Raw genomic sequence first — 14,668 nt, 5'->3', positions numbered from 1 at the left:
TGCAATAGGTCTTGTTTGGGGTTAACCTGAGTTAAATATAACTTGAATACAAGAATAAATAAACTTTAACAAATGTTTTCCTTAGAAGATGTATTTTGCTTTCTTGGTAAGAGAGTGTGGCTACTAATTGGTATACCCGTTTATATGTGACAACAATATTCCATACTATTCTGAAATTCTTTAGCTAAAGATAAAAGGGTTTTGCTTTATTAGCGCTGCTCAATACGCCAAGCGGGTCACTTTCTAATTACGAAAGCAACATTTACAGAAAAATAAAATCAGAAGAGTAAAGTGGAGAATGAAAACGGTTAGACTCAGAGAATATGGGCGGCCATTACGAAAATAATGTCACTTCACCAGACAGGGAACACAAATATAGAAATATTTGCTTAATTATTAATTAGAACTAGCTACAACAGAGATCAGGAGACTATTGACATTAAAACCTTTCAGGACTTGACATTTACTAATTGCAAAGTAACACGAAGTTGTATTTGGATGAAATTAATATGTAAATGATAAAGTACGGTCGAAATACTTTAGGAAGCATTATATATATATTATATATGCATTCGTTACAAAACTTCGTATCGGAAAGTCATCGAACTTAAAATGTTTTTTTTTCTGTAAAGTAATTATTTCGTATAGATCTGCATTATCGTTAATGGTTGTTTTCAAAACTACTTACCACAGTGCTTAACATGAGAGGAGTGTCTGTGTAGTCATCTATGAACAGATTATCTACCGATGTATATCTCTTAAGTCTAGCTAAAAAGATAAATGATTGATATTGGGACCGAAACCTGTGTCTGCTCGACATTCGGCAATATTTTTATGAATAATTTTAAATGGAGTACAATAATTATCATCTTGCCACAGAATTCAGTATAAAAGGCTTATATTATAAATGGCTTGTATATATATATATATATATATATATGTATATATATATGTATGTATGTATATATATATATATTGTTATATATATATATATCATATGGATATAGATTTATAGATATACCTATATATATATGTATTATATATATATATATATATATATATATATATATATATATATATATATATATATATATATAAATTCCCGTTCACATACACCTTTCAGGATAAAGCTAGAACCCAGAACTAGATAGAATCGAGCAATTGCATCGAACGCATGTATGTGAACGGGAATTTATATATCTATCTATAATCTCCTCTTAATGTCTAATATATATATATATATATATATATATATATATATATATATATATATATATATATATATATATATATATATATGATTTTTAATCTTTGCCCTAAAATAATAATTATTTATTTCACGAGACAAAACACTATTTACTACACAAAATGTTTGCACAAATGTAATTTTAATTGTCCAAAATTATGGTTATGAAAGTAAATGTAATAAATGAAATATACGCATCAGATATGTTAGCGATATAATTATGATTTATGTCAGCCATGTATGTAAACAAGATATTTATTTTGTGTATGTAAGTATTCATATATTATCTCACAAATAGTTACTCAACGAAAAATTAAACTTTTTTCTGATAATAGAAATATCGACACACGCCAACGACTTGGTATGCACACTTGAGACTTGTCGCACCTTAGAAATTACACTCACCATGTTGGCAAACTTCGTGTGATGATCATGGGAGTACAGTATTTGAAAAGGATACTAGGAAAGAATGTTATATATTTATAAGCTACGCCAATTGTGAGCGAAGGTTACATTAGTGCATATTGGGATGATTTAGTGACAATAGGATATGTACCAGATGCGGGTGGTCTGATTTTAGACACCCCTTGCAATCACATGTCTATATTGACAACACCTGCAAGAAATGTAGATGTTGAACTATGGAGATTATGATGATACGCTTTCGGGAAGTGAAAGCACATGATTTTTTAACCTGGTATGATTGGGAAGCAGAGGAGGCAATATTCACTGACAATACAAAGATAGTCTAAGCGAATATCTATTGGTAGTCAGTCTCTCTGCCTAACTGCATTCCCAAATCGAAATAAAGTAATAAATTAAGTAAAGTCTACGTGTTCTTTCCTGTGAAGAAAATCTTCCTCTGGTATAACATTGAAAACTCGGCAAGTCTGCATTGTGATTCCATTCACAAGTAGAGTCGTATTGTTACACAGAAGATAAAAAACGAGGATCGTGAGCCGGAATCAACACAAAGATAAATAAAAAGAAACCGGGGGGGGGGTAGGATCGAACCCGAAGCCCTGAGGCGAAGTTTGAAAATAAAATGTGAAAAAACCATGAACCGTTCGGCCAGCCAGATTGAGTTACCGAAAGATGTTTGAATTTATTTAAGTAAGAATCAAATTTATAGGTGCCCGCACGGAAGTCGTAGAGCGTTAAGACGACGACGACGACGAGGACGACGACGACGACGGCGTAAGCAATAGCTATTCAGCAAATGAGGTCAATGACCAGGTTTGTTTTTTATAAGCGAAGTAAAAAAAAAGAAAACATAAAAACGAACGTTAAAATTTAAGCGGGGAGAGGGATAATCAAAACATCGAAAAAAAAAACACAAAGAAACTAACGTAAGGAAAACGAACGATGTAAAAATCGAAAAAATACAAAAGAAAACAGAAAAACGAACGTTTAAACCAAAATAAAAAAACTCGTGAAAAATGGCTTAATACGCCTGTTTCGATATTAAAATTTAACAAATCGGTGGGTACCCGTGTGTTTTTTGGGGTCGCTAAGAATAAGCGAAGTAAAAAAAAAAAACAGGAAAACGAACGTTACGTGAAAAACGGCTTAAATAACACTGGTTCAATATTTTAATTTTAAAAATCGAAAAAAGAAAGAAGACATCTCACACCAGGATTCGAACCCAAAACGTTTAGATAACGAACCAACGAGCTAATCAACTGAGGTAACGCGACGTACATGAAATGTACTCAGTTCTTCAACTATTTAAAGTAAATCAGGTGATGACGTCATCTGACGCATGCGTAGAACCGGTCGTCGTCACGAGGGGACGGTTTTGTTGACCTCCCCTGTCGAAAATTGTCGATTCTGGGGAGAAAATTAACGTTTTGGGCCAATTTTCCGATATTTTTCGGGCGAAGGATGGTGCTTTAATATGATAACAAGTTTGTGAATTTTCGTCGTGTCTGTCGAAAGTTTTTAGCGGACACACAAACACACATACAAACATACATACATACATACACATATTTTCGCTTTTTTATATAATGGCTTAAATTAAAGTTTAAATCGCAAAAGTCAAGTATCATGCTCCAATTCTGCTCTAAACAGAATATTCATTCAAGACGCGCCCCTGTCATATCAAAGAACATATTGTTGATTTTATCTGCCTGACTTTTCGCTGGAGCGGTTAGAATTGTGTTGTTAAGATTATAAATTATGATGAACAGTCAAAACAAAGAGAGTGGATATAACAGCAATACATTTTTATTGTTCTTATCTCTACTTCTTTAAATACTTTTCACGCTGGCTTGCTAGAAGAATAATTCAAACTAACAGAAAACATTTTCAGTTTTAGGTTGACCGTGATTAGCCTGTAAGACAGTAACCCCACCCCTACCCGTGAGCTTCCCCAAAAAGAATTCCAGATTATTTTATGTTACAATTGTCTCAGAACCGTATATCCCACTCTAAATACTAACATGATTGCTTTTCTTTCCGTCAAGTCTGATAAGAGTTTCACACCTATCACCTATAAAAGTAATATTTCATTTTTGAGCGATTATCGAGACTCCTGAGACGTGATCTCATCTCCTCATGTTGGATATTTTTTCCAAAGTAACATTACTTTAAAATGTTTTTTTTTAACTTAATAAACTCTTTAATCTAAGTTACAAACATTTACAAAGCAAGGTAGAAATGCGGACCATTAGAAATTATATATATTTTTATTAAAAATATTGAAGATATCCACTCTTAACCTTACTTTTCCACCCGATTTTATTTTATTTTATTTCATCTTACATTGTTTATCAACATCAAAATAAGTAACTATTTTTCTGTATATTTTAAATATTTTCCAGATATATCTGCCTTACTTAAAAAATGCTCCCTTTATTTTATGTGTCTTTAAACCCCAACCCACTATTTTTGCTGATGAGGAGACTTTGTTTTATAAAATCTTCTATATATCTATAAAAACAGAGATGTGTGTGCCACAGACGATTTCTGATTGGTTAATCCAATAATCACATCTCCTAAAAAACTATGGTTCGTAGGCTTTTAACGATACCATAAAATATTATGGCTTTATTTATTGTCCATCTTGGAAGGGTTTAATTTTTTCCTAACTTGCGATTTACAAATTACAAAGATACGAAACTAACTTACAATCTAACAATCGAACCTCCGACATCACGGCCGTCATTATGAAACTAAACTAAAAAAAAAACAAAAAAACGCGCGTCCACTCGTGGTCTTTACATTTCGGGTTTGGGTACTTGTGCAGTTTTCCATTGACATTAAAAAATGGAAATATTTAAAAAAAAATATATATTGTACGTACTCGTCATGGGATAAAGTTTTCCTACAGAAAAAATCACGTAATTTCATCAGGTAGTTATTTTTTTTAAGCGAAAAAAGAAAAAAATTAACGCTACAAGCGAAATTAAACAGAAAGTTCAAGTAGGGGGATTTCCCTTTTTTTTTTTTTTAAGCGAGGCCAAATTTCGCGAATTTGGCCTTTTTTTAAAGCAGTTTGGCCTTCAAAATTTCTGTTTGGCCATTTTCTTCACCGATGAAATAAAAAAAGCAAATAAAAACAACGCAATAAAACTTTTAAAAATACGGCACACTTTGGTTGTTCTTGTTTGTTTTTTTTGGTAATTTTCCTTATTTTTTTATTTTTTCAAGATAATACTATTAAATGGACACTATTATGCCAAATTAGCCCCCCCCCTCCAAAAAAAATATGCACAAAAATTCGAGATTTAAGGTTTTGACGAGATAATTTAGCGAATTGTCCGGACTATTGCGAGATAACCATCCATTAGTTTTTCCTGAAATTTTGCCACAAATTGTATTTCATTACATAGATGTGCATAGTAACAACATTTTTTTGCCGAAAATTCCCGTTGCGTCTCCAGATTTCATCGGTGAAGAAAAAGGCCAAACAGAAATTTTGAAGGCCAAACTGCTTTAAAAAATAATATTTAATATATTCAACGATTTGACCTTTGAGAACTCTACCAAACTCCTCCTACAATTTTGGGTCTAAACAGTAAACACGTGATATTTTAGATATAGATTCCTTGGACATGGATCTAACTTATTAACTTTACTTGATCCCTAAACAATAAATGTTAAAAGGTCATAATAGGGGTCAAAGTTTTAAAAAATTGACCCTTTTTTTTTCTCAGCATTAACCTCAAAACACCTGGGCAACGCCGGGCACCGATTGCTAGTATATCTATAAAAACAGAGATGTGTGTGCCACAGACGATTTCTGATTGGTTAATCCAATAATCACATCTCCTAAAAAACTATGGTTCGTAGGCTCTTAACTTTACCATAAAATATTATGGCTTTATTTATTGTCCATCTTGGAAGGGTTTAATTTTTTCCTAACTTGCGATTTACACATTACAAAAATACGAAACTAACTTACAATCTAACAATCGAACCTCCGACATCACGGCCGCCATTATGAAACTAAACTAAAAAAAAAACAAAAAAACGCGCGTCCACTCGTGGTCTTTACATTTCGGGTTTGGGTACTTGTGCAGTTTTCCATTGACATTAAAAAATGGAAATATTTAAAAAAAATATATATTGTACGTACTCGTCATGGGATAAAGTTTTCCTACAGAAAAAATCACGTAATTTCATCAGGTAGTTATTTTTTTTAAGCGAAAAAAGAAAAAAAATCAACGCTACAAGCGAAATTAAACAGAAAGTTCAAGTAGGGGGATTTCCCTTTTTTATTTTTAAGCGAGGCCAAATTTCGCGAATTTGGCCTTTTTTTAAAGCAGTTTGGCCTTCAAAATTTCTGTTTGGCCATTTTCTTCACCGATGAAATAAAAAAAGCAAATAAAAACAACGCAATAAAACTTTTAAAAATACGGCACACTTTGGTTGTTCTTGTTTTTTTTTTTTTTTGTAAATGTCCTTATTTTTGTATTTTTTCAAGATAATACTATTAAATGGACACTATTATGCCAAATTAGTCCCCCCCCCAAAAAAAAATGCACAAAAATTCGAGATTTAAGGTTTTGACGAGATAATTTAGCGAATTGTCCGGACTATTGCGAGAGAACCATCCATTAGTTTTTCCTGAAATTTTGCCACAAATTGTATTTCAATACATAGATGTGCACTGCATAGTAACAACATTTTTTTGCCGAAAATTTTTTTAAAGCAGTTTGGCCTTCAAAATTTCTGTTTGGCCATTTTCTTCACCGATGAAATAAAAAAAGCAAATAAAAACAACGCAATAAAACTTTTAAAAATACGGCACACTTTGGTTGTTCTTGTTTGTTTTTTTTTTTGTAAATTTCCTTATTTTTGTATTATGTCAAGATAATACTATTAAATGGACACTATTATGCCAAATTAGCCGCCCCACCAAAAAAAATGCACAAAAATTCGAGATTTAAGGTTTTGACGAGATAATTTAGCGAATTGTCCGGACTATTGCGAGAGAACCATCCATTAGTTTTTCCTGAAATTTTGCCACAAATTGTATTTCAATACATAGATGTGCACTGCATAGTAACAACATTTTTTTGCCGAAAATTCCCGTTGCGTCCCCAGAATTCATGTTTGAAGAGACGATTTTTTTAAAGCTGTTGACACACATGTTTTGGAAATCTAGCAAACATTATTTTTCCTGAAATTTTTTAATATTTAAAAATATATTATGCCGGCTGATACACTTTTAAAACTTTTTTTTAAAGCTCGCAAGATAAAATTTAAAAATACTTATTTCTATATATATATATATATATATATATATATATATATATACGAAACTAAACTACAACTACTACTACTAGCCAGCACACACGCACGTTCACTACCGTCACGTTGTTATGGCAACCAAATCCGCTGACGTACATAAACAGTAAACACACACAGTAAATGTGATTTTCTTCATTTTCTCATTTTATTATTTGGTATACTTTCTTTTACTACATTTTATGACAAGACTCCCAAATACTTTTGTGAATTATAGTTTTCGACTGTTATAAAACCTACCGGTATTCCGATAAATTAATTTTGCTTATATTTATATAGTATTCATCTACCCATTATCGTCTGCAAAATTTTTCTTCATTTTCCTTTCTGCCATTTCTATTCATTGTTTTTTGTTCTAATCTACCTACAACTTATTTCATTCAATTTTAATCTACAAAAAATATCAATTATTGCCTGCTTTATAAAAATTTATTTTCACCTTTATTTTTACAATATTTCCTTTCTGCCAATTTATTTTTACATATCACATACTTACAACGTATTGTCTGCACATTTACTTTATTTTACCATTATCTACACAATATTTTCTTTCCATCAAAAATTTTTTTAACTAGCACTTATTTACATCTTATAGTCTGCCTTTCTATCAAAAAAAATTTAACTATCACTTACTTACATCTTATAGTCTGCACATTTTTTTTATTATAACATATTGATAATATTTTTATTTCCGTTAACACTTTCATTCATTATTTCTGTTTAACCTGCGTTTAATCAAACACTTTACAATTACCGTTTAGTCAATAACGACCTATTTTATTTTTCTTATCTTACACCTGATTACATCCATCATTCCCCTCCCCTTTACTTTTTTTCACGGTTTCTTATTTCTATTAATTCCCTGGATAACCACTGATTGGGTAATAATTAACTATTTCATGTAGAATGCGCCCTGCAAATTTTGGCTACAACTGGTGTTCTTTTTTTTATGTTTTTTTTTTTTTGCGTTGTTCTGTTTGGTTGGCTGCTTTCGTTGTTATATATATATATATTTCTTTTCTGGATCACCAATATGACAACACCAAATGCAAGTGCTTTTTTGTGTTTGTTTGTTTGTTTTTTTTTGCGTTGTTCTGCTCGGTTGACTACTTTAGATGTTATTATATATATATTTTTTTTTTTGCTTTGGATAAATAACATAACAACAAAAACAAATAACATTTACAAATAGTGATTTCTTCATATCATGAATACAATTTCTTCGCGACGGAAACTGTAAATCTACCACCAACAATATATATATGTATCTATACGTTTCTATACGGGCGTTACAGTAAACTAATACCGAAATTTCAGCGGCTGCGGCCGGGGGGGGGTTTACCCACAAGTTCCAAACATTTAAAAACAATTCGAAATTTAATTTGGTTTTGTTGTCATATTATTTATCCACAAAAAAAAAAAAAACACAAAAAAAATCAGTTCTAGCCAACATGTGGCCCTATAAGCAGGGCGCATTCTACATGATAGCCGCCAGTTGGCATGCAGGGGCCTCTTTTGTATATGTTCGCCAAAAAAAGTTATGTCTAATAAGTAACAAAAAAAAAAAACTCACCTTTTAGAAAAACAACATTGTATAAAAACCACAATATGTTTATTGGTTACAAAACGGGGGATCGATTTGGTATGACGTTGTAACTAAAAATTTATCAACCCTTAACAATTGTCGCAATAATAAAATAGACAAATCTTATTTTATAGTTCACATGAATTGTACCTAAACCCCCGAAATAAAATTAATTTTCCCTTTCTTTCTTTCATTTTACAGACTCAACACAATCTTGCAAATTAAGCAAGGTATTACCAGTTTTAAAAAAAATTACTGACCATACTTTTGTTAATTTTTATGTTAAAATATTTTCTACTTACAACTTTCTATTACTGACTGCTTGCTTACATTATTTACAGATTTAAAAAAATATTAATCTTGATTTTGAAATTCTCTTGTATTTAATATTTTTAAACATTTTTGAACGAATTTAACCAAACGATTGATTTGAATACTTTCGTCAGTCCATTTTGCATTACTTTCATTACACTTATATTACTGCTGTTAATTTGGAGAACATTACTATCAATTATGCCAAAAAAGGGAAAGTCATCAATAAGTGCATCGAGGCATCAACTAATGAAAAGACGTCGCATGGCGCAACAATCAACAGTTAATGTGCCCTACGACATTGCCGAACACCCAGGGAATGCTAGGGACGTATTTGTTGAAAATGGTCGTTTGGGTCATTCGGCTGGGGGTGCTTCTTCCTTCTTTGCAGCTTCGACGGCAATTGATGATAATTTAAATTTGCCTGGGCCTTCGACAAGTACTTTCTTAATCGCAACATTAGACGGTTCACTGCACGCCAATCTCCCCATTTACCTAAATGAAAGGAATAACATTCACGTTATTTCTCAAGCTTCAATGGATGAAGACCAAAGATAAGATTATTTGGACAGAAATTCTTCAAGCTCGGCTGAAGAGCAACAAAAAAATCATCTTAAAAGAAAGGCATTACGTCAGGCTGCTGTACGTGCTTCTGAAACCGATGAACAACGAGACAGACGTTTAAGGATAAATGCTTCGGCCTTGTCCACTGCACGCGCTTCAGAAAATGCAGAGCAACGAGACAGACGTACAAAGAGTCATATAGAATATAGAGCCAATTTGGAAGGACATTCAAGAGCAACAAAGTCACGCTGGTCTTTAAAAGCATTCAACTATATTCCCTCTTCTAATTATGCTGAACACGCTGACATAAAAATAGGCTCTATGTATAAGAAATGCTCCCATTGTCTCGCGAAAAGATGGCCAAGTGAGCCAGCGGGAATATGCTGTTCAAATGGCAAGGTGAAACTCCCACTTCTTGAAGAACCTCCACAACCGCTACTACGCTTGCTCACAGGTTCAAATCCTGAATCAAGAACCTTCTTGAAAGAAATAAGGCAATACAATTGCGCCTTTCAAATGACGTCTTTCGGATCCAGTTACCAATATGAAGGGGGGTTTATGCCAACATTCAAAGTACAGGGTCAGGTGTACCATCTGATTGGATCTCTTCAGCCAACTGAAAATGAGGCACCTCAATTTCTTCAAGTTTACTTCATGTCAGACTATCTGAAACAAGCTCAAAGAAGGAATTCATTTGCATTTGCCTGCAACAATGACACAATCACTTCCAACAATCGACTAAAATTGATTTGGGACCTTCAAAGCATGCTTCATGAATACAACAACTATGTACGGAGCTTCAAATATGCTCTAGAATTAAATCCTGCTGATAATTTTAGCATTGTCATCGATGCAGACAACCGACCATCCACTGAACATGCAGGTCGGTTTAATGCTCCTTCTTTTAATGAAATCGCAATACTTCTTAGTGGTAACCAACACCATTCTCGAGATATTGTCATCAGACACCGGGATGCTGGTCTCCAGCGCATAAACGAAACTCACAGATCATACGATGCGCTTCAATATCCTTTAATGTTTGTTCGTGGAGAAGATGGTTACCACTTTGGAATTCCTCAATTTGACCCATCTACTTTGGAATATAATTTTTCCAAAACAGTTTCTTGTAAGGATTTCTATGCTTACAGATTTATGATTCGGGACCAAAAGGATAACAGTGACCAGAATAATGATACTGGTGATTATAATACTACTACTACTAATAATGATAATAACAACAATAGAAATATTTATTTCAATCATTTACATCGGTTTCAAGACCTTTACAATCAGTATGCTACTGACATGTGTGCTAAAATGGAATCAGAACGCCTATGCTACATCAGAAATAATCAGGCAAAATTGCGTTGCGACAGCTACATACATTTGAGGGATGGTCTTAACAGAGATGCAGATCCAAACAATCTAGGCAAGCTTTGTATTCTGCCCTCCACATTTACTGGTGGACCCCGCTATATGCACGAAAGGACTCAGGATGCGATGACAATTGTGAGGCACTACGGTAGGCCTGCTTTGTTTTTAACCTTCACATGTAACCCAAATTGGAAGGAAGCCCAGGTTGAACTTTTCAAGGGCCAATCAACAACAAACCGTCATGATATCTTAGCAAGAGTATTTCACTTGAAACTTAAAAAATTGATGGATTTGATAAAACTAGGTGAGATTTTTGGACCTGTCCGAGGAAACATGTATACAATCGAATGGCAGAAAAGAGGTCTTCCTCATGCTCATATTCTAATTTGGCTCGTGGATAATATATGTTCGAATGACATTGATAAAATCATCTCTGCAGAACTACCAGATCCGTCTGTTGACAGGGATTTATATAACATGATAAAGGTGCATATGATTCATGGACCATGCGGCCCTGGTTTTAGAAGAGACTTACCATGTGTTACAGACAACAGGATATGCACAAAAAGGTATCCTCGCCAGTTTATTAGTGAGACACAGACTGATACTGATGGATATCCATTGTACAGACGACGAAGACCCGAAGATGGTGGCTTCACTGCGACCGTAAGAAATTACGAGATCGACAACAGATGGGTCATACCATACTGCCCAATTCTTATCAGCACCTTAGATGCCCACATAAATGTCGAATTTTGTGCTTCTGTTCATTGTATCAAATATGTTTGTAAGTACATCAATAAGGGTTCTGATGCCGCCTCCTTTGGTCTCCATAACGACAATACAAGAGATGAAGTCCTACAATATCAGGTAGGGCGTTACATTAGCAGTAGTGAGGCATTTTGGCGAATATTTGGATTCCCTATCCATGATAGGCATCCACCAATTCAACGTCTGGACATTCACCTTGAAAATGGACAGCGAGTGTACTACACCCCGACAACCGCACAAAATATAGTACAAGCACATAGACAGACAACTTTGACTGCTTTTTTCAGGCTGTGTGAAAGTGATGACTTCGCCAAAACTTTAATCTATTCTGAAATTCCTTCATACTACACATGGAATAAAAAGCGTTGGATTCGCAGAACTATCGGGAGACGAGTTGAAGGTGCTGAAGGTATTAGATGTAATGATTGCCTTGGACGTGTCTATACTGTACCTCCAAATCAACACGAATGTTTCTATCTGCGAATTCTGCTTCATGAAGTTCAAGGGCCAACAAGCTTTGAAGATCTTCGTAAATTCGGTAACCGAGTTTGGCCTACCTACAGGGAAGCCTGTATGGCTCGAGGTTTACTTGAGGATGACACTCGCTGGGAAGCCACCTTAGCTGAAATTGCTGCCTCATATTCAGCTCGGCGACTTCGAAAAATATTTGTTAAAATATTACATTTCTGCAGTGTTGGAAACGCATTTAACTTGTGGTTGAAATTCAGAAATAGCCTTTCCGAAGATTTTTTGCATCAGGCTCAAGTGCGCCTTCCAGAAATTCAACTTGATTATTGTGATGAGTTTTACAATAGGGCATTAATAGATATAGAGGACAGACTTATTCTTATAGGTGGAAAATATTTGCAATCATATGGTCTGCCACAAACTGAACGTACCAACAATGAGCAAATTCCAACTCTAATACTTCAGGAAACATCCTATGATGTCGATTCTTTAACAAGCTACATCAATGAAATGATGCCTAAGCTACTTCCTGAGCAGCTGTTCGCTTTCAACACAGTTACCACCACCGTTTTCAGACGTGCTGGTGGAATTTTCTTCCTTGATGCACCTGGAGGCACCGGAAAAACATTTGTTACCAAATTAATTTTGGCCAAAGTTAGGCAAACTAATACTATTGCCATTGCCGTCGCGTCTTCTGGCATCGCTGCTACTCTTCTTCCTGGTGGCAGAACAGCACACTCTATGCTTAAAATACCACTTGACTTAATTTCAGCTCAAACGGCAGTTTGCGATATCACCAAAGATAGTCCCAGAGCACAGCTACTTCGACAAACAGAAATTATTGTGTGGGATGAGTGCACCATGGCTCATAAAGGGGCTTTTGAGGCTTTAGATAGAACTCTTCGGGATATAAGAGATGACCAACGATCCATGGGTGGTGTTACCCTTCTACTTTCAGGTGACTTTCGCCAAACACTACCTGTGGTCCCAAAGGGAACCAGAGCTGATCAGGTACGTGCCTGCCTAAAATCATCCTATTTATGGAGACAAGTAAAAACACTTCCGTTAACAACTAACATGCGTGTTAAACTTAATGGAGATGGAGCAATGGAAAAGTTTTCCCACGACCTTCTGAAAATTGACCACGGAAAAGTTCCAGTAGATTCCACTGGCCACATCAAAATTAACAATATATGTAGCCATGTCAATACTCTCGACGATCTTATAACATCAGTTTTCCCAAATCTGATTGACAATTTTCGCAATCGCGATTGGCTCTGTGAAAGAGCTATATTGGCACCCACAAATTCAGTTGTAAGAGAAATTAATCGACGTATGCTAGACAGTCTTCCTGGTACGATTAAAATGTTTAAATCAATCAATGCAAATATGGATCCACTTGACAATGTTAAATTCCCCATTGAATTTCTTAATAGTCTTGATATTTCTGGTCTTCCCGATCCTGTTTTGCTCCTCAAGGTTGGATGTCCCATAATTCTCCTAAGAAATATAACACCACCGAAATTGTGCAATGGTACTAGACTTGTTATCAATAGAATGTCCGAAAACGTCACTGATGCTACAATAATTACTGGATGTGGAAAAGGAGAGGATGTCTTGATACCTAAGGTGACATTGACTACATCAGGAAGAGAAGCGCCCTACGTTTTCAGAAGAATACAGTTTCCTCTTCGGGTTGCATTTGCTATGTCAATAAATAAATCCCAAGGTCAGACATTGTCCGTGGCTGGAATGCACTTGAAAGAATCTTGCTTCTCTCATGGACAACTTTATGTTGGATGTTCTCGAGTAGGTAGCAAAAATAGTCTGTATGGATTCATGCCGAACAACAAAACAAAGAACGTTGTATACACTGAAGTTCTATAAATCCTCTACACCGTGTATGACTGTATATTTTTTAAAATTTGTGATTTTTCAATACATAACTGGAATATTAGTTGTTGCTGTAAATTAAAATTTAGCAAGTTATATCATTTCCTCATCGAATTAATAATGAGAAAAAATTCATATACTTTTTTTTCATTATTAATTTTGTTTTTTTATTACACATTTTACGGTAATATTTCAAGAAATAACAACTTAAAAAAATTATTTTTTTTCCTTAAACCAAAATAAACATTAAAATAAAAGATGCTGATAAAAATCGAACAGAAATAAAAAAAGAAAATTGATCAGCTTAAATTATAACATTAACATTGCAAAATATACCAAACTATATTCAGACATTGGGCTACATATCTACATTTTATGCAGACATTTTGCACCCAAGGGCTCAAAGTTTAACGATTTTACCTTTTTGAACTCTGCCACACTCCTCCACCAATTTTGACTCTAATAACTTGACATTTTATGTGTAGGTCACTTGGACCTGAATCGAACTTTTTAATTTCCGTTGAGCCCGACAAAATCTAATCCTAAGGTGTCAAATCTATGATCAAAGTTTAACATATTTGACCTTTGCTATCTTTACCAAACTACAGGGTCTAATCACTTGAAATTTGACAATTTTAGGTCTAAATACTTGAAGTTTTATATATAAATTACTTGGATCGAGGTCACACTTTTTCATT

General features: G+C 34.1%; 1 protein-coding gene across 1 annotated transcript; it reads left to right on the top strand.

Moving 5' to 3' along the window:
- The first annotated feature begins 9,785 nt into the window (after positions 1–9,785).
- Positions 9,786–13,964, top strand: LOC145292313 (uncharacterized). Its single transcript, XM_080138640.1, has 2 exons — positions 9,786–10,662; positions 10,744–13,964. The coding sequence occupies exons 1-2, from the start codon at positions 9,786–9,788 to the stop codon at positions 13,962–13,964; spliced, it is 4,098 nt and encodes a 1,365-aa protein (XP_079994766.1).
- Positions 13,965–14,668: the final 704 nt, after the last annotated feature.

Source organism: Euprymna scolopes, chromosome 13 (assembly GCF_053919585.1).
Source record: "Euprymna scolopes isolate OS-2025 chromosome 13, ASM5391958v1, whole genome shotgun sequence".
NCBI classification, from domain to species: domain Eukaryota; kingdom Metazoa; phylum Mollusca; class Cephalopoda; order Sepiida; family Sepiolidae; genus Euprymna; species Euprymna scolopes.
This window is presented reverse-complemented; position numbering and strand designations above follow the sequence as displayed.

Bases quoted from the DNA above. Each gene is read 5' to 3' on its own strand.
- LOC145292313 (XM_080138640.1), top strand. From the start codon at position 9,786: ATGTATAAGAAATGCTCCCATTGTCTCGCGAAAAGATGGCCAAGTGAG. The intron at 10,663-10,743 runs GTGATTATAATA...ATCGGTTTCAAG, and splicing joins TGACCAGAATAATGATACTG to ACCTTTACAATCAGTATGCT.